This window comes from Oxyura jamaicensis, chromosome 27, assembly GCF_011077185.1.
Source record: "Oxyura jamaicensis isolate SHBP4307 breed ruddy duck chromosome 27, BPBGC_Ojam_1.0, whole genome shotgun sequence".
Taxonomy (NCBI): Eukaryota; Metazoa; Chordata; class Aves; order Anseriformes; family Anatidae; genus Oxyura; species Oxyura jamaicensis.
The window spans coordinates 3,026,286-3,045,171 of NC_048919.1; the positions used below are offsets into that span (position 1 = coordinate 3,026,286).

Sequence of the window (18,886 nt, forward strand, 5' to 3'; positions counted from 1 at the left end):
CCTTGGGCATCAGACACCCACTCATTAAATATTTTTGCCTGAAGATGGGGATAACGAGAAGCCCTGAAGAAATAACAGCTGGACTTGCTAGCGAGGGGACACAGTTGAAATTTTAATAATACACAAGAGAAGATAATGATGGATGTCTTGTTAGGACTCTGCCCTGCACCGGGGAGTCGTGTCTGGTAATAGGTGAGGGTCTGAAGCTGTGTTTTTGGGAACACGAGGGACGTTGCTGGTCCTGGGTCATGACTACCCACCTCCCAGCACGTGCTCATGGAGTGGATCCTGTGCTGCTGGGAGAGGTGCTCTGCAGGCTCCTGGTTTCACGTGCAGCCAGCAAGAGCGTAAAGGCATCCTGAAGACCTGGACTTCCAGCCCCAGAACCTGGAGAAGAGCTCAGCGTGGAGCATCACCGTGGTCCTGCTGCAAAGATCCCAGCCTGGCTGCCCTGCCGGCCCTGGAGCAGCGCGTGGCACGGGGAGGTGCGGCCGGGGATAGCTGGGGACAGAGTCTGAAGGCTGGAGATCTCCGTGCTTGGAGCTGGTCGGGCAAGAGCCCGGTTAGGGAACGCCCATGTCCAGTGCGATAGGGAGAGCCTGCGGTGTGACTGATAACAGGGACTTTGGACTGACGCTTTGCAGCTCCTCGGCAGAAGGCGGCTCGCCCCGTATTCCTATCTCGAGTAACCAAGCCAGAGACCGCTCTGGAGAAGAGCTTCCTCCTTTAGGGCCCTTCCTGGAGGAGAAAATAAATAGCCCTGTTTCAAAAGAGCTCATGAGTCATGTGCACCCGCCCTCCCGCACCGTCCCTGCCTCCAGCGGAGGTGTCGGGTGATGGCACGGGCTGGCCAAGGCTCCGCGAGCCGAGGGGAACGGCTCTCGCCCTGCTTCACCTCCTCGGGGTGCCGCGTTCAGCTTGCGTAAGGCTCCCAGCCCCGGCCAACCCGTGCCTGGGGCGGCCGAATACCAGACGAGCCCATCAGCCCGGACAGGAGAAATGTTGGTGCTTTTTTTTTTTTTTTAGCAGTGGTGCAGAAAAGCCAGCCCAGTTCCTCAAACCGGCAGTTCCTCAAACGGCTCTTCCCTGGCTGACCCAGGGCTCTGCTGTGCTGTGCGCGGCCCAGCACCGCTGTGTGTCCCCATGGAGGTTGGTTGTGGGGTTGAGGAGTGATTGCAGGGAAGATTTATTTAACTGAGGCCAGTACCGGCGCTTCTGAGGAGCGCGGGACGGGCAGGGTGGCTGCCCGGACACCTGGATAGACGTCAGCCCTTTTCCTTTCGTCTTTTTTGATGAGTGCATGAAATGCGCCACCGCCCTTGGGTGCACAAAGGGGGAAGCCCAGCTAGAGAGAACACTGGCAGCGCGTGTAGGAAGTGCTGCACGAGGGAAGAAAGCAGCCTTAACCCCGGGGAAGAGGAGGAGCGTGTCTGAAAGCAAAGACGGGGCTGCAACGATGTGTCTGGGGGAGCCTCGTGGCAGGGCAAGGATGTGCCGGACCTCACCGGCACCGGCTGGGGTGGGGAGCAGGGCTGCTACGGCAGGAGGCACAAAGCCAGCGTGCAGGGAGGGGACAGTGGCAGTCCCCCTCTTGTCGCTTGCAGGCCAGCACGAGCTTTGCCATATTCAGTATTTCCATGCTGGAGCCGTGCAGTAGCTGCCCCTCGTCGTAGCTCGAGAGGGTTTGTCTGCTTTTCCCACCCAGGGCAGGAGGGAGAGGGCTTTGTCTTCAGCTTAGTCCGTACTTGCTTCCCTCCTCACAGAGGTGCTTCCAGCTTTGCGTGCATCCGGCACTTTTGAAGAGTTGGCCCGCTTACACCCCAAACCCACAGCCTGGGTGCTTTTTAATTTAAAAGATCTTGCGAAGCGCTCTTCGGGCCGTGCCGGCACAGGTATTTCGTTCAAATGCAAATGGACTTGTGCAAGTCTGCTCTCCTTGCCGCCCGTTTTCCCCCCAAGTGCTGAGGCAGGCGCTTGCAGCTCCGTGGCTTGCAGCGCGCCGTCCGACGCGAGAGGCAGCCTGCGAGCTGCGCAGGTGGTCAGGAACTTCTCTGCTCTTGGAGACAAAATCCTAACATCCCCCTAAGGAACTCAGCCGAAGCCTTTCATGCTCCTGAGCGGTCGCCCGAGGGGAACTGCGAGCCTTTGTTTCTCACATGGAAAGCGCTGCCGTGTATCCGTCCTCTTGCCAGAGCTGCTCCCCACAAAGTCCTTACACCCTTGGTCTGTTCACGCTGACTCCTAAATCCTTGAAGTTCTGCTCGGAAACCCGTAGCTACAGTGCAGAAACCTCAGCTCGAAACTAGGCGCAGGAGTTGTAGCTACTTAACATTTCTCAACGTTCATTTATCGCTTTTCTCATCCTTCCGTAGAGTGTTTCTGGATCCCAGCCACTAGAGAACTTGGGGATTTCTGCTTCAAGTACTCCTGAATCCCATCCCACCAAGCCCTGTGGAGCACCAAGACCCGTCAATGGAGTTATTAACACGTAAGCTTCCCGTGTGTTACGGAGAGAGTCTGATCTTTATGATTGCGAGCCAGCCTGTAATGTGCTGGGTGGTAGTAATTGGGTGGGCAATGGTATAAATGGTTTATTTTGGGGGAAAAAAAAAGATGTTTGGTACTAGATGGTGCTCGGAAACAGCGTTGGAGGAGATCTCTTGCTTGAGGTTTTCTGCTGCATTGTTTTTCTGAAAATGGTATTGAGCTGAGCTGTGTTTACACGAGCAAGCCCTGCAGGCAACTGTGCAGTGAGCATGTTCAAAACTGTTCCTTTATGGGTATTTTTAATACACTTGCAAACTGTGTGATTGAAAGATACTCGAGGCCTGCTTGCAATTAGCTTGCAGGAATCTGTAAACCATTGGCCTGCTTTTCCGACGATGCGGAGGAACCCAAATCCCACTGACTGCCTTGGGAATGGGATTCTCTAAATCCTTTGTTTCTCCAGGTTGTTCTTGTTAAGGAAATCTTCTAAGTGCATAAATGCAAACAAGCGAAAGAACTTCTCCCGTGCTCCAGGATGATTTCAGGGTTGAACCCTAAGCTCTGTAGGGGCAAGAGAAGCTCTGCCAGCGCCGTTAGCCTTCGCACCTTGGGCAGGATGCTGCAGCGGTGCGGCGTGAGCCAGCATAGAAATACTGATTGACCAACTCATGGCTACAGCTGAAACGCTGCAGGCTGCGACAGGGCCCTTTGTATGCCCGTAGCCTTTGAACTCCAGAGCATCAGACTGCAGGGCTTTAACGTTCTGCATTTTTAGAAGCGAAGCACTTGTCGAATATACATGAAAGGGCTCCGTAGTTGGGGAGCTGCACTGGTATTTCGTGCGTGGCAGGGTGTATTGATGGCAGGAAACTCCTTTGTGCGTGAAGCAGAAAGGTGAGGAGTAGCATAGCAGTGACACCAAAAAGGTGCCGAGAGTTGTTAGAGGTACGGTTCCTGAGTCAGAATCGAGTTCACGTCTGGGCTTATTATTTGGACTAGAAAATTGCAAGGTCTGTGCCTTGCGCTCTCTAGCACTTAAACTCACGAGGACCTCTCGGTTAAGATACCCTGAGCTGTAATTCTGGGGAAGGATGAATTCTAGGATGAAAGCTGTTTGTGGCGAGAGTGGCTTCTGGGGAGCTTGCTCTGTGCCTGGCTTTAAGAACTGCTTTTTGTTCCGAACTTCCAAAGCTTTTTGGTCAAAGGTTGAGAGGTGGGAGAGAATGTGGAAAGCGACCAAAGCAAAAGCAGAAAATCGAGTTGGCTTAATAAAACTATTTCCTTGTGAAACGGCAGTGCTTCTAACCCTGCTGGGGTCTGAATCTCGACCCTGTCGGTGCTGCTGGGCCGTGTGGGATGGCTGAAGGAATAACTCTTGTCTTTCTTACTCTCTTCTCTTGGGCAGTCTTCAGCCTGGCCTGGCAGAACACGCTCAGGGAGATGGCCAGGAAGCTGAGGAGCTCTTGCATAAAAAGCAACGACTGAACATGGTTTCTTCATCTTCTGATGGAACGTGTGTAGCAGCTCGCACTCGCCCAGTTCTGAGCTGTAAGAAGCGACGGCTTGTTCGACCTAGCAGCATCATGCCCCTTTCCAAAAAGGTTAGTACTGACCTTTCTTTTCCTCCTTTGCTGCAGCACGTAGCACAAGCTCCACACACAAGGGCCTGGTGAGCTCCCAATGTGTTGGCCCACTGCTTTTACTATTTGCACAAAGAGGCCTCCCCGCTTTGGGAATGTTTGTGCTTACGGAGAGGGGGAAAAATGGAGAGGAAAAACAGGTCAATGAGGCTTCAAAGACTGAAAAGTGAAGGAGAAATGAAGGAGGAGCTCTTAATTGTTGGAGACTGCTCTTAGCTGTCACTGTGGAGGGGAGATGCTGAATTCTGACACGAGGTTTTCTTCTCTAAAACCAACCAGCCTAAGGTAAGCTTGAGGCTGGGTAGTTTAACGTGATAAAGCTTGAGTAGTTAAGGGAGCCTTTGGAAAGTCGGGTATCAGGAAACCTTTACCGTGAGCACAGGAATTAACACACACCAAGAACTTGCTTAGAGGAAAACTGCAGCTGTCTGCCCAGGCAGAAGTGACCCTGCTCCTTTCTGCTACTTAGGTTTGGAAATCGCTGAATGCTGTGGTTCCGTTCCTTCCTGGTTTTGTTTTCTTTATATTTTTTTTAACTTTGTACTCTTCTCCGCATGGTCCTGCCTTGCCCATTCTGGATTCAGTTCAGTGGAAATGCAGTTTATTCCCTGAGCACCGTGTGTGAGGAAAGGCCACGCTTCATTCATTTTTGACCTCCCTCAGGAATGCCGTAACCTGTCAGTTGGAGGATAGATGGCAAGAAATTGAGGGAATAAGGACATTTTTTGTGCATTTGTGCTCTTATGATTGCAGAACCATAGAGGGCTCAAATTCACTTACCTTTGAGTCAGTGTCTCCAGTCAAACTTCATTACCACGCGGTTTCAGGGGGTTTCACTCTGCAGGAGCTAGAGTTTAAAAGAGAAGCCCAAAAAGCTTCCTTCCGCTGAGCAAAATAGATTCTTGGCCAGCTGAGATAGCTTAAAACAGCAAAAGAGTGACCAGTTAAGCTGGGCTGTTTCTGGTGGACCCCTGCACTGACTGCCTGGGAGATTTTCAGTGTTGTGAAGCTGAGGAACTACCTGCCATCCCACAGGTGCTGCTGACGGCGCACTGGCTGTTCGAGGGAGGTCTGTTAATTCGGAGGTAGTTCTTGATCGAATTTATCAAGTACATTTGATAATCCGAGCTGGTTCAGAAGAGCAGCTCCAAGGAGTGGAAGAAGTGCTAGATAGCCAAGGATTTGTGTGGGCTCTTCCAGATAGTCAAGAGAAGATACCCTTCAAGTTAGGAGATGGCTTGTAGAAAAGAAGAGAGGCCTAAAGGGGGAGAGAGGCTCTGTAGCCTGCACGGATTAGGAATGGGATCGGTCTTGTGGAACAGGACTGGATGAAGATATTACCGGTAGTCCAAATCCTGGAGTAAACCGGTCAGCTCCACGCCTCGTTCCAGCAGTTTTCCTCATAGTTTGCAAATTGTTGTGCTAACGCTTAATGTTGTCACCTGTGCACGACACAAACCAGGTCACTCCGTTTCTCCACACACAGGACGTGGTTCTTGGATCTTTCTGTCTTTTTGTTGTTTTTTTTTCTCCTGGTTTCCCTCCATTTGGTGCGTGCATTTCTTGAAATGTGCGTCCAGAACTGGGCGCAGCCCTCCGGCTCGCACATGAGTAACGCCGAGCAGAGGCAGGATTACCTCACTCGCAGAGCCGTCCTGTTTACAAAGCCCCGTGGGGTGTTAATTCTCAGTAATGGTACGACACTGCTGATTCATGCTCCTTTTCTGATCCATAACCACCACAAGCTCCTCTGGGCAGAGCTGCTGCTCGCTTGGCTCTTCCTCCTCGTCACGGGTCGCTGCGGTGCCTGCCTGGTGCTTTTGCCCGTAGTGAGTTGGGTTTGATTTATTTGAGATCACTTCTCTAATTTGTAACCGTGCCTGGGATTGGAGCTCTTCCCTTCAAGGTGCTCGCAGCCCTTCCCAGTTCTGGTGGTGTTGGCTGAGCCTTCAGGATATTCCCTCTTCCATCACTCAAGTCATTAGTGGAAATTATTTGCACAATGCCAGACTCAGACCAGACTTGTACAGGCCCCCGGTTTGATGCATCCTTACATTCTGACAGGGGTTCGTCGGTTGCTGTGTATGGGTTTTACATCAAGCTGAGCCTCTGTGCCACGGTGGTTTCATGTAAAGGAAGTTTGAAGTCTGTAAATCTGTGAATTGGAAGTCTGTCCTGGTTAAAAAACGAGGAAAAACGCTCTTCACTCCGTAAAGACATCCCCAGAGGTGCCAGCTCTTGGCGTAATGATGGCTCTCTGACTTGTCTGAACTAGAAGAAGGTGTTTTTCCTCTCTGACAACGAGATGGTGCTGCCTCATGGCTTTCTAAATGGGTTTTTCAACCTAGATAAGCCCTTTTAGTCAAACCTCGTGGATGTTCAGCTCTGCAGGCGAGTTGTGGTTCTCAGGTTTGCGTGAGGTAAAAGCGTCCGTCTTTGAGTCTGGGCTAAGCCGGTGGGTTTTCTGCAGGGTATTACAAAAACCTGAGCCTTGAGGACTTTCTCCATGAGCTGTCAAAGGGGAGCATGTGAACAGAGATGACCTGATACGCTGAATTCTCTGTCCCCTTCCCAGGTCCACCGTAACAGCCTGGTGCGATGTAGCTGCGACGTGAACCCCTCGTGCGCTCTGTGCGGCACCCGAAGCTCGACGACTCTGGAAATCCAGTACGATGCCCCTCTGCTGGAGCGCCTCTCCCAGCTGGACTCCTGCATCCATCCCGTGCTATCATTCCCAGATGGTAAGCACAGCACCCACAGCGGGACTGGGGCCCGAAATGGGAGGCGAGGGACGTGCGGGGCTTCGGGGGCCGCTCCTCCAGCCTGCGCCGCTACCCAGAGGACTCGCAGCGCTGCTGGGTGCAGTTGTTAACACCGAGCTCCTTCGTCTGCAAGTGGTTTTAGGAGCAGAGCACTTACTGGAGCCCGCGAGTCCATGCTGGGACCTGGCCCTCGGGCTGGTGTCGTTAACAAACCAGTTGGGAAACACTGGCTTCTGCAGAATTTGTGCATCTGTGTAAAATTACTTGTGGATTGGTTGAAGTCACAGAAAACTTTGACCTTGTATGGAATTGTAAATGAGCTGAGCTGGGTCAGAGGGTACGAGAAGGGATGTTCCCGTTAGGATGCTCATCTCCCTGCGTTATGGTTTCAGGGTTAGTCATCGTTACGAGGAGTAATTCACCAACCCTGGCTGTGGGGCATTCGCTCGGTGCGCAGGGACTTCTCCCAGCGGTGTGGTAGTCGTAGTTTCCAGAGTCTTCAGCTTCCTAAGCTGCCGACTTAAAAACAAGCTGCCGCTTTGACCAAAAACGACTGCCCTGCAGGAAATTGGTGTCCTCCTGTCATCTTTTCCCTCTGATCACAGAACACAGGGCCACGAACTGGCACTTCTATCAGGAGAGCCAGGAATTAAACAGATCACAGCAGTCGCCTTGCTTGCTAGGAGAGACCGGCTGCTCGGGGTGTAAGACACCGCTGGTACCGCACGGAGGAGGCTGCAGGCTCCTGCTGCTGGTGATGAGAAGTGCGTGGTCTGGGTTAAGACACGGGTTGGTGTGCCTCGAGCTGAATTCCAGCTTTGGGCAAACTTTGTGCAGCAGTAGGAAACGCATGGCGTGTCTGGGAACAATTAATCTGGCATCTTGCAGGAGCCCCGTGTTTAAAGCAGACTTTAACAAAATAAATACATTTGGGCTATTTTTAAAAATGAAGTCCCCACCCGCCCCGAAGAACCATCCCCGTGCTAAGGAATGCTAAAGGAATTGAACGTGCTGACCTCCTGCGGCGCAGCACCGGTAATCCTCCGTGGTGCTGGATGTGACACGGCAAGAAGCCCTGTTACAAACCATTGCATCACGGCCACCAGGAGACCCTCAGCCATTTTATTAGGGTCAGCCGCAGCCGGCTCACGTGATGAAAGATCTGTTCTGGCTGCATGGGATTAAAGACGTGTTTAAAACTAGAGCCTTTAAAGCTTCAAAGGTCTGCACGGAAGTACCTTCACTGCCTCCCTCCCGGAGACGGGGACGGAGTAACTTGGATTATTTCCTAATGCCTCCTGGAGTTCTGCTGGGGTTGCTCTTTGGGGCTGGGGGGTACCTTCCTGGCGAGGCGGGGGAAGTTGTCGCCGTGTCTCCCGGCCGAGCGGCAGCGCCGGTTGCTGCCGGCGGATTTTGGGGGCTCACCAGGAGAGCGATCGGTCCGACTCCACCAGGGCGGAGGCTGCGAGCCGGTCCGAGCCTGGAGCATGTGCTGCCTTTCGCTTTGAGTGTCCCTGGGGCTCCTCCAGCAGCCGGGGCTCTCCGGTGCAGTTTGCCAAGGGCAAAACCTCCGGGAGCGCTGCAGGAGGAAAAAACTCCTTTAATTCTCCTGGCGGGCGGGCGGGGAGGGCTCGGTGCCTTTTAACCCGTTTGGCGAGCACTTTGTCCCCTTCCCTCTTCTTCCTTTTTTTCTGCTTCGGCAGATTTCTAGCTGGGAATTTTCGGATGATGTAATAACCTTGGTGGGAAGGATGGGAGCCGCGGCGCGCGGGCTCGGCGCGGTTGCCATCTGCCGGTCCCCGGGCAGCCTGCAGCGCGCTGCGGGAGGAGCGGCGCCGTCGCTGCGCGGGCTCCGCTGCAACCAGCGCTGGCGGCAGGGCAGAGAAAAAAGGAGGCAGATAACTCGTTTTTCTGCTCACCCTTTCTCTTCCTTCTCTTCCCCTCCCTCCCAACCCGGCCCGTCCTTCCGCAGACGGGTGAGCTGCTGTGGAGGGAATGAATTTCCAGAAGAAGGCAAAAGATTGGCAAAGAGGCCACGTTCCCGGAGGCTGCAGCATCCTGCTCTTGAACCGTGCTGGCTGCTTAATGAGAGGGTTCGAAGCCTCTCTGCTCTTCGGGACGTGTCTCTGTGAACAGTGGTGGTGGCCAAAGAGCTGCCGTCGCACCGTGATCACCTCCCCTTCCCAAACAGACGGGGCCAAACCAGAGCTTTAGCTGTCAAAGCCTTCTAAGCGCAGCTGTCCTGGCTTTTTCCTGAGGGTCAAGTTCCCCCTATTAATAACAGCAGGGCTCCGGCCCGTGCTCTGCCAGCTCCCGCTGTCCTGTTCGCCCGTCCCAGGTCTGCTGGGGCTTTCCAGCCCCTGGAACTCTTGGGAAACTGTGAAGGGGCTCAAATATCAGCCATCGAGCCTAGCGGCAGGGCCTCAGTCCCTTGGGGTTGCCCTCCGAGGTTATCGAGACGGGGTTCCCAGGTCGCAGGGCAGCTCGCGATGGCTGCGCTGTCCCCTCTGCAGTTCCTGGGGCTTTGTTCCTGCTGCGGGGGCTGGGAAGGTTCATCTCCGAGCAGGGTTGCTTCAAAATCCTCGCGAAAACCCTCACGTGAGACCTGGGGGAGGGATGTTTTACTGCTCGTGCTCATCTTCGTGCTTCTCGCTCCCGGTTTCAGCAGCCTGAGCCCGCACCGAGCTGTCGGGACAGCTCGGAAGGAGAGTGATGGGTGGGATGCCAAACCCCGTGCTGCTGTGCAGCGATCTTAGGGGCGGGCGGAGAAGATAAGAGAAGTACCGGGACGTGGATTTGTTAGCCTGAAAGGTTTTAATGCTTTTCCAAGCTGGGATTTTGGCCCCTGGGTGCACAAAAGAGAGCTGGGGCCTGGCAGAGAGGTGCACAACAGCGTTTGGTGATGAGCTGGGAGGTTCGAAGCTCTTGGTGTGAAGGGAAGGTTTATTTGTGGCACTCTTGAGCCCGAGGGGAGCCTCCTGGTCCAGTTGGTGGTGTTTGCAGACTACCGTGTAGCCCAGGCTCTCCGCCCAAGCACGGCACTGAATAATCTCACGAGCTTCCATCCCTCAGCTAAGGTCAGCGGTGCACGTGGGCGTGGGATTGGGGTGAAACGAAGCTTGAGGAATCTGGGCAAAAGCGGCGTCCGCCGGCTGCACAGGCGGACAGCACGCGCGTGCTGGCTGTGAGAAGGCAGGATGACGTGAGCCAGGTACTCCGGGTGCTGGTCAAGAGGGTTAGGGGCAAAGAGGGGGCCGTGGGGGCGTGCTGAGGACGAGTGGAGCCTGCCGTGCTCGTGGGTGGCCGAGTGACCCAGCCCCTGCCTGGGGAGAGCCCCGGCCTGGCTGCCTTCACCCGGAGCCTCTGGAGCCTGCTCGCTTAGCGCAGCCTTCGTTAGGTGCTTGAGGTGCCCCGTCGGGCAGAGAAACTTCACACAGTGCTCGGTTGGCTTTGGGGCTGACCTGAAACGGAGGGTTGAAGCTGAATTTCTGTCTTCCAGCCTGTACTTCTCTAGATTTGATGTGCTGAGATAAGTGGGCTCCTCGGAAGTCAGATCTGAGGTAGCAGAACAGAACATGGCCACACGAGATACCTGCTCGTGGTAGAGGCTTTCCTGACAAAGGTTTCGTTCCCCTGCCAGGGGGAACTTGGGCTGCGAAGTCCGTAATAACGTGCTCCTCTCAAAGAGCTGCAGGTTGGAAAAGCTGGGCCCTAACGCTGCGGGTCCTCCGTGAGCACGAGGAAGGGAAACCCGGGCTGTGGGGTGAAAGCCTGCCGTGTTCACCGGGGGGCTGGGGGACAATCGTGGTATTTCTGGGGCATCGTTCAGCTAACGTGAACGCTGTGTTCTGTGTCCTCCTGCAGACGTGCCGACAAGCCTGCACTTCCAGAGCATGTTGAAATCTCAGTGGCAGAACAAACCCTACGAGAAAATCAAAGCTCCCAAAAAGCTCTCGCTCAAGCACAGAGCCCCCATGCCTACCAGCAGCCTGTCCGACCCTATTCGCAAGGACCGCCACAAGCTGGTGAACTCGTTCTTCACTGCAGCCAGTAAGTGTCCCCCCCCCTCATCCCCCCGCCACGTGCAGAAACGTCGCCCCGGTCTCGTACCCAAAAGCAGTGCAGTCTGGGAGGATAGAGGAGGATGCCCTTCAAACTGAGCCCTCGGGGATGAGGCCAGGGCTGAAGGTGAAACGTGTGCAGGATGGTGAGGTGGTCCCGGTTCGTAGGGACCCCTCCTCGCCCAGCCTGAGGCTGTGCTCACGCAGCTCTCCCGGCGCGGGCAGTGCCACCGCTCAGCTCGGCGTGGCTGCCCGGGGCCGGGACGGCGTTGAGCCCGACCCGTCTGGATTCACGGAGCTGCTGCGTCCTGCCCGAGCCTCCTGTGCCGACAGAAAGAGAGGTGAAAACTGGCGTTTCATAGCTCTTTCTCTGTTCCCCTCCTCAGAGCGCTCACATCAAAAAATCCAACCAGACAAGGCACACAGGCCGGCTTTAGACGATTTTACGGCCGTGTCCAAGGCCGAGAGAGCGCCAGAGCGCTCGCTTGTCCAGCCTCCTGCCTATGACAAAAAGCGATTGCGAGACTGCTCATCTGAGAGGAGTGAAGGTAGGCTCCCACGGCCAGGTCTCTCGGGGGGAGCTTGGGCTTTGCTGCATACCCAGCCTCTCTCCCCCTTCGGCCTCGGAGAAGGGGGGAACGCACTGCTTATGGGCCTTGTCACCACCGCAGCGACGCCTCGTGTGCTCTAACTGCTTCTTCCCGCAGGGCCTGGCAAGCTGCGGTCAGAAGACGCTTCTCTTTCCTCAGCACTGGCCATTTCTGGTGCAGACGGTCCTTTTCTCTGCCCCCCAGCCCCCCAGCCTTTCGTTGCTGACATCTCCATCTTTCTCCCTCCCTCCCCGTGCAGTGTTGAAGCATCACGCGGACGTCGGTGGCCCGAGCTACTTGGCGGCGGCTGCGACCCCTGCCCCTCACAGCCCTATAGCACGGCAACTGTCCACCTCCTCCGAAGGCTCTGCCCCTGCCAGTACGAGCTCACAGGGCGCCTCCAACGCCGCCGTAAGTATCTGCTGCCCGTCTGGAGAGGCTTCTGAGCTGCTCTCCCCCACGGCTCCGCTTCCGAGCTGTTCCATCTAGGCTTGAGGGCTCGGTGTTTCTCTTACCTCGCTGGACCCGCTGCTTCAGCTGCTGGTGGGACCGTGGGCCCTTTTTCTGCCCTGGCTTTGGGTTTGCTGCGTTCCTGGATTGACTTTGGCTGTGCAGAGAGCCAGTCAGCTGCAATTAGAGGTTCGCTGCTAGTTCAGCAGCTGCTGGTAAATGTTCCTGTTCCCAGTAGTCCCCTGGCTTTGCTCCACGTCCGGATTTTGGTTTCTGAAGTTGTCTGTGGATGCCAGGGAAAAAAAAAAGAGTAGAAGAGCTGAGCACCAGCAGCGTGTTGCTGCTGCCACAGCAGTGCTTCCACTGGGACGTCTTCTTCCCCTTCACGGCCTGTTCTGCGTGTGCGGGGTTGGAAGCGGGGCTGGGGCAGAGCGGTGGGGGCTGGGACCTCAGCGTGCGCTTGGACACAGGCTTCAGCAGTCGCTTAACTCGTGTTGTCCCCTGAGATCTGCCCAGCCTCCCAGAAGGGTGACGGGGTTTGGGACCTTTATGGAGCGGTGTCGGAAAGTCATCAGTGAGCAGGACCCCAGCCACATCCTGCTCTGAGCTCGGAAGGTGGCCCAGGAAAAGCACCTGGCCCCTCTCTTGGCACGGCCTAGGCTGGACGTGGGGCGGGGTAGGAGGCATCTGTCCCTGCTGGCTCCGAGTCCGCCGCGTGCCCTGGTCCTTGCTCCGTGCCCTGGTCCTTGCTCCAAGCTCCGGCAGCTCCCAGCTGGGTTCCGGCCCAAGACACGTTTGCTGTTGCGTCATCGGCTGTCCAGCAGCGGAGCCAGCTCAGAGTGGCCGAAGAACCCAGCCAGCCATGGTAGCTTCGCTAGAATGCTGTAGGAGTTCTGGAGGAGAGCACAGCTCCTCTCCGCGGCTGTAGTGGCTCAGGATGCCATCCCTTTGTGCTTCGTGCGCTTCTCTTGGGCTTGTTTCCCCTTCTCTTGCTGCTCTTCCCTAAAACCGTTCTGAAAAGCGAGGGCGCTGAGCAGCGCTGACAGCCTCGCAGCTGAAATGGTGCCCTCAGAAATGTCCACTGAAGGGCGAGGGGAAGCCCTGCCAGGTAATCCTGTGCCACCCCTCGCTGCCCGAGCGGGCTGGGCAGGCGATGAACGGCTCCGTCCTGGCAGCTGGTCTCTGAAAGTCCTTTCCTTCCTTTCGGAGACTTCTCGGTCGGTGGCACCGGCAGATTTTGACCCTGTAGTACAGGTTGGAGAATTAAACAAATGTGATGAGCAGAATCTGGATGTGCTTTGGAGAAATGGCTGCTGGCGGTGTTTTGTTGGGATTTTTTGCACCCTTGGCTGTGCCTGTTCGTGTTGAAATGAGGATTTACAGAGTCTGTCTTCTGCAGTCTGCAGACGAGCGGAGGCCGCAGCTCTGAGTTAGAGGCTTCCCCGTTCAGTCTCAGGGGAGAAAACAGATGACAAATGAAACAAATCTGCTGATCGCACAAGTCCAGCAACTCTTCCCAGTCCCAGAAAGCCTCCTGTGCCGTTCCAAAAGCCCGAAGCTATTGGCGTACGCCTCCGTTACTGTGAGGCAGGCCGAGGTTTGGCTCTGGCTTAGGGGTTTTGCAGTAACTACCAGCGTGTAGAACCGTGCCATGAAATCTGTGCCCCCAAACCTGTTCCTTAGAGGAGGGGGAATGAGGTGCATTGAACAGAGAGGTGTGCGCGTGAAGGGAGGCGCAGCGTGCTGTACCCTAACTCCGTGGGGCAGCTGGGCTGGGCGGTTTTGCCCGTAGCCTTCATTTTCTTCTGTGGCTCCCCAGCAGATTTTGCTCCACAAACGCTGCTCCTTGTTGCGTGCTGCCGGTTTCACCAAATCCAGTACAAATTTGATCGAGGCAAGTAAGCGAAGTGCTGTCACCGCGTGTGGGTTGAGCTCGGAGCGTGATACGGGAGCACTGCTGCCTGGGGACGTAAAGGCATCTGATCATACGGCTGCGCGTGGGGAAGGGCCTGCTCTTCTTCTCGGATCAGGGAACGGATGTAAAAAAGGACGTCCTCGCCCCGTCTGGGTGTGCTGCCCCTACCGGATCCCCCCCGTGTGCAGCACGGCGTGCCCAGCCTGCTGGGCTGCACCCAGCTTTGGCCTTCGGCTCCCAGGGGCTGCGCACACAGCTCAGAGCACCCCCAGATACCTCCCTAATTCCGGGAACGTGCTGAAAAACAGCGCGAGGAACCTGAACCGTGGCGATGGCAGCTGCCCACCCCCTCGCATCCTCATCCAGCTCCCGCGGCGGGCCCCTTGCGCTTGGGCTCCCGCGGGTTTTTGCCCCAAAAGCCGCGGGGATCGGCGGAGGCGCAGGTAGCGTGCAGGCGGCTTCGTCAGGGAGGCAGCGTGCCGAGCTGATCGGGGAAGGTTCGTGTCGCCGTGCCGGCAGCGCTGCTGTCACAGGTCCGGGGGAGGTTTGGGGATAGACAGATGGTAGGAGGGCACCCAGCGTTCAGCCCGGTTTAAATAGCTAAGCGTGCAGCTTATTTCTGTCTTGGAGAGTCTATTCCAGTCAGAAGTACGATGCGGATGGAAGCTGTTAGGTTCTCGGTACAGCTGTCAAAACCTGAGATTAACTGCTGTCTGGCTGCTTCACGTCCCTGCTTCGCCACAGCATCGTGGGGCAGGTCCCTGCAGTGCCCCGAGGAGCGGGGCTGAGGTCCAGCCGCGTGGTCCTTCCCTCTGTCCCCGTCGCACCAGCAGGAGGGAATAGGATCGTGTGAAAGCAGTAAGATCGTAGTAAAGGAGGCTCCCCTTCATCTTTTGCTGGCTTGGCTTTTCAGCCGCATCAGTGTCGTGGCTGTGGCAGGAGGGAATGGTGGAGATAGCTGGTGGCTGGAGCTCGGCAGCCCCTGCTCACCTCGCCTCGGTGCCCGCGGGGCCACCGCAGCCTTGTCCTTGTTCGTGCTCTTCCAAACCAAGGGCTTTGGTCGCCCTGTGGGGGAAGAGGGCTTCCAGCAGGCGGTAGGCAGATTCTGTTCCCATGCAAATTGCTGTTGGCTTTGGGGTCTGTCGGTCACGCGAGACCGTGTCCCGTGAGGCCACGTCCTTTTTGTGGCAGTGACTTAACACGGCAAAGCCTGCAACCCCTCCTCACGTTGTTCTTGTCCTTGCGTTCCAGCAGCCGAGGAGGAGGAGAGGGGAGAGCTCCTTCGATATCAACAACATCGTCATCCCGATGTCTGTCGCTGCAACAACGCGCGTGGAGAAGCTGCAGTACAAAGAGATCCTCACACCCAGGTACATGCCCCAGCCCCGGCTCGAGGGAAGTGCGCCTGCCTGCACCGCGCACCTCTCAGGCCTCAAATTCAGCCCTGGCCTAGGGCTTGCTCTGGCAGCTGGTGAGGAAAGGGGCTTCCTTCCTCCTCGAGAGTAAGAGAAAATGTGGGAAACTTCACATCGTATCGCTGAAGCAGGCTTTGGGCTGGGTTAGGACTACGTTGTCTCAGTGTCCGTGGCGCATGAAAGCCGCCTGCCCTGCTCACGTCTCCCTGAGCAACCCAAGGTCATCCTGGTTGTTTCCTGCCCCGCTACGAAGCTGCTGAGCGCAGTGAGCTGAAGGTCCGGGTGCTTCCCGGTGCTCTCCATGCACCCGGCTGTGCCCAGGCCCCCTGGGCTGGGGGCGCTGATGTTGAGGGTGGCTGTGGGCAGGAGCAGAGGCAGCCGTGGGAACTGGGAGGCTGTGCCCGAGCTGAGGAGCTGTCAGCCCTTGTTCAGATGATCTTGGACGAACGCCGTGGGTGAGATCGGTCGCGGCTTTGTGCACCCGAGCGTTCTGTGGGGTTTGCTGACTTGGCTGCAGCTGGTGCAGCTTCATCCGAGCCGCCTGGCTTCTAGTCCCTCTTCTCCCTTGGAGTTTTCCAGTTCTTTCCTAACTTGCCTCCTTCCGGCAGCCTTTTTCTGGCCCTCCCTCCTCTTCCCAGGCCCATTTCAGTGCAGGGCAGGGAGGGAGCCTCTTGCCGGGCCAGAGGAAGAGGAGGAAACGCTGCAGCATCTGCTCTGCTTCCTCTGCCCCCGCAGGCTCCGGCCGCGCTGCCAGAGCAGCACCAGGAGTCGGGCAGGGGCAGGGGGAGGACGCCAGGAGCTGCGTCGCCCCTTCCTCAGCCAACTGAGGAAGGACAAATCTCCTGCATGGGCACTCTGTGCACAAACCGCCTGCATCCTATTTGAAAAATGCCCTCAAAACGGGTCAGGGTAACGCAGGAAGTGGAGAAAACGTTGTCTGGTGCCACAGGGGGGGATTTGGGTAGATAAATGTGGCTAAAACTGCGCCCGGATGCGTTTCTCGTGGTGCCAGGCTCGCAGCTCTTCTCCCACAAAAGCTGCTGGCGTGTGCTGGGCACGTGCCCGTGACTGACTGCCACCTGACTTTGTGTCTTGCAGCTGGCGTGAAGTGGATATCGGCGCTCTGAAAGCGAGCCCTGATGAAGACAACGAGGAGGTGAGAGCTGCTTTGTGCCCCCCGCAGCCTGGGACAGGGTTGAGGCAGCTAACGGTGTCGGTGGTGGGTACTGGAAGGGTACAGACACGGGGACCTCAGCTAGAGCTGCTTCTTGGCAGCAAAAGGGCACAACCAACTTGGCAGAAGCCATTCTGGTGTTGGTTCCTTTTCGGAAACGGAGTGATAAGGCAGAACTTGGAGTCGCTGGCTGGGCACAGCTGAATTTGAGGTCTAATTGCTGTCAGGAGACCTTTCTGGGCAGCAATCTTTTACAGAGATGGTCTAATCAAGGAATCGTGACCAGTCGTGCTGCTGTAGTTGTTATTTTAGCTAAACTGCTATGAAGGTATTTCCTTAAACCTCTGGGTGAGCGCGCTCGCTCTGGGATGAATGGCTTGCCTTTGGTTTTGAGTTCTTAATCCCTTCCTTGGCAACCCAGCCTCAGTTTAACGGGGTGCTTGCTCACTCACCGAGGCACCTGCCTCCCCCCAGCCATCTACACTTAGTAAATGCATGGAGGAACTGCGCGTAGCTGCGTGCTTAACGTAAGGAAGCCCTGACCAAGCCCCGTGCCGTTCCCTTTCCAGATCGAGGACTTGTCTGATTCGGCCTTCGCTGCTCGGCACGGCAAGTGTGAAGAGATGGAGCGGGCCCGGTGGCTTTGGAGCACGAGCATGCCCCCGCAGCGGCGGGGCAGCAGGTACGCTGTCGGCGCGCTGTCCCTGCGGGGCACGGGTGTCCCGGGCTCAGCAGCGCTCGGGCAGAGGGCGCAGTGTGCCTCCCTCGGGCCCGGCCTTGTTCACAACAGATCAGGCTTCGTTAAGCTGGCTGGTGGACAAAAACAGTTGAAAGTTTGTGCTGGCATCGGAAAGGTTGCTCACCACACGCAAGAGCAGCTCGAGGAGCCCCTGTAGGAGTGGGGCAGGGGCTGGCTCAGCTCAGGGGTGAGTTACCCAGCGGTGAAGTTGCTGCCAAGCAACTCCTGCACTGCGTGTTTGGATTCTCTCACTGCTCCAGAAGAGTGGAGGCTTGAGTGCCAGCTCCGGAGTCCTGAGAAAAGCAACAGGGCTGAGCTGGGCGTCCTCAAACAGGAACACGGAGCAGTTGTGCTTCGCGTTGTGCCGCGTATCACACCGCTGCTCGATAGCTTCAGCAGCGTTTTGGTGTTCCCTTTATACACATCCTTTGTTCCTCTGATCACTTGACACTCCGCTCCTGTGCTGCAGTCTCTCTTTGTGAGTGGGTGTCCAGAACTGCACGCTGTTTCCAGCTGTGGATCTCTTCTTACTCAGCTTTATGATGAGATTCGCTCCTTTCTGTTCGGTTTCCGATGCCTTGGCCTCGAACCCCTCTGCTTTCAGGCAGAAATTCTTGCCGAAGTGCAACTGCAACACGCACTGGCCTTCTTGGTATAGTTGTGGTTTCAGATCAGCCCCGTCGGGGGCGTGTGGCCGTGCAGGACTTCAGCAAATGCAAAGGTTGCATCTGTCAAGCTCCATTTCTGCTGCTGCTGCACTTCATCTGCAGCTGCATTTCCCGGCGCTGGTTGAGCGCGGGGCATTTTGGGGTTTGTCTGCAAGCTTCTCCAGCCAGATTCTCCCATCTGTTAGTACTTCACCCCAACTTTTCTCTTCTCTAAAAACCTCTTGTAGGGATGTTGGTGGAAGATGCTGTCCTGCCCGGGTCACTGAAGGGAACTCACGGTGCAGGTGTAGCAGTGCTGGTGGAAAGGGCCCTCTGCAGGTCTCGGGTTCAGCCTCCGGCTTGAAGCAGGGCTTAAGATCAGGTTGGCCGCGGTTTTGGCTAACACGGCGTGAGTGCTTCCGAGGGTGGAAGTTCCCCCACCTCCGTGGTAGCAGGAGCAGGGCTGTCCCCAGCAGGTTTTGCTGCTGCTGCCGAAGGCGGCAGTTGGATCCCGCTTTCACCTCTCAGCCAGCACGAGCCGGCCCAGCTCCCTCTGCTCCCCGTGAGCATCCTGGGACCCTCTCAAGCGTCCCCAGGACCCCGCAGGGTGGGGTGGGGATGTGGGTGCCCCTGCTCCCCTGGCCGCGTTCCTCGGTGCAGCCGAGGATGTGGTTTGCTGCGTCTGTGGTGAGCTGTGCTGAGCTCAGCGTGGCGTTCACCACATCCCGAGCTGCTCCTCGGCAGGATCCTTGCTCGGTCTTCCGTGGCCGGCCTGGGCTGATGCCGGGGCTGTTTGCTGCAGCTGCTTCGGTCCTTAGGAGCTGCTGGGGGCCTCCTTCTCGTGGCCCGGGAACTGCTGCTGTGCTTCGGCCACTTCTTGCTCCTCGCCTGTGCCCCCCTGGGCCCGGTACCGGTGTTGGGGTGAAGTCAGTTTCCTGGAGATGCCATTCTCTGCAGTGCCCTGCTCTTGCAGATCTGCCCCGCGTCTTGTGGTCTTCCTGCCTCG

The 18,886-nt window shown here is 56.6% G+C and overlaps 1 protein-coding gene across 4 annotated transcripts in view; it reads left to right on the top strand.

Annotated features, from left to right (window-relative positions):
- Window positions 1–18,886, top strand: part of KANSL1 (KAT8 regulatory NSL complex subunit 1) — a 95,094-nt gene that overhangs the window by 72,671 nt on the left and 3,537 nt on the right. For 2 of the 4 annotated variants that reach the window (XM_035347788.1, XM_035347787.1), the window contains exons 5-13: window positions 2,373–2,488; window positions 3,893–4,088; window positions 6,703–6,868; window positions 10,754–10,939; window positions 11,337–11,498; window positions 11,800–11,951; window positions 15,157–15,275; window positions 16,419–16,476; window positions 17,064–17,176. In XM_035347788.1, coding sequence (XP_035203679.1) covers window positions 2,373–2,488; window positions 3,893–4,088; window positions 6,703–6,868; window positions 10,754–10,939; window positions 11,337–11,498; window positions 11,800–11,951; window positions 15,157–15,275; window positions 16,419–16,476; window positions 17,064–17,176 — 1,268 coding nt within the window. The remainder of the gene's footprint in view (window positions 1–2,372; window positions 2,489–3,892; window positions 4,089–6,702; window positions 6,869–10,753; window positions 10,940–11,336; window positions 11,499–11,799; window positions 11,952–15,156; window positions 15,276–16,418; window positions 16,477–17,063; window positions 17,177–18,886) is intronic. The other 2 variants (XM_035347790.1, XM_035347791.1) reach the window with 2 other exon arrangements.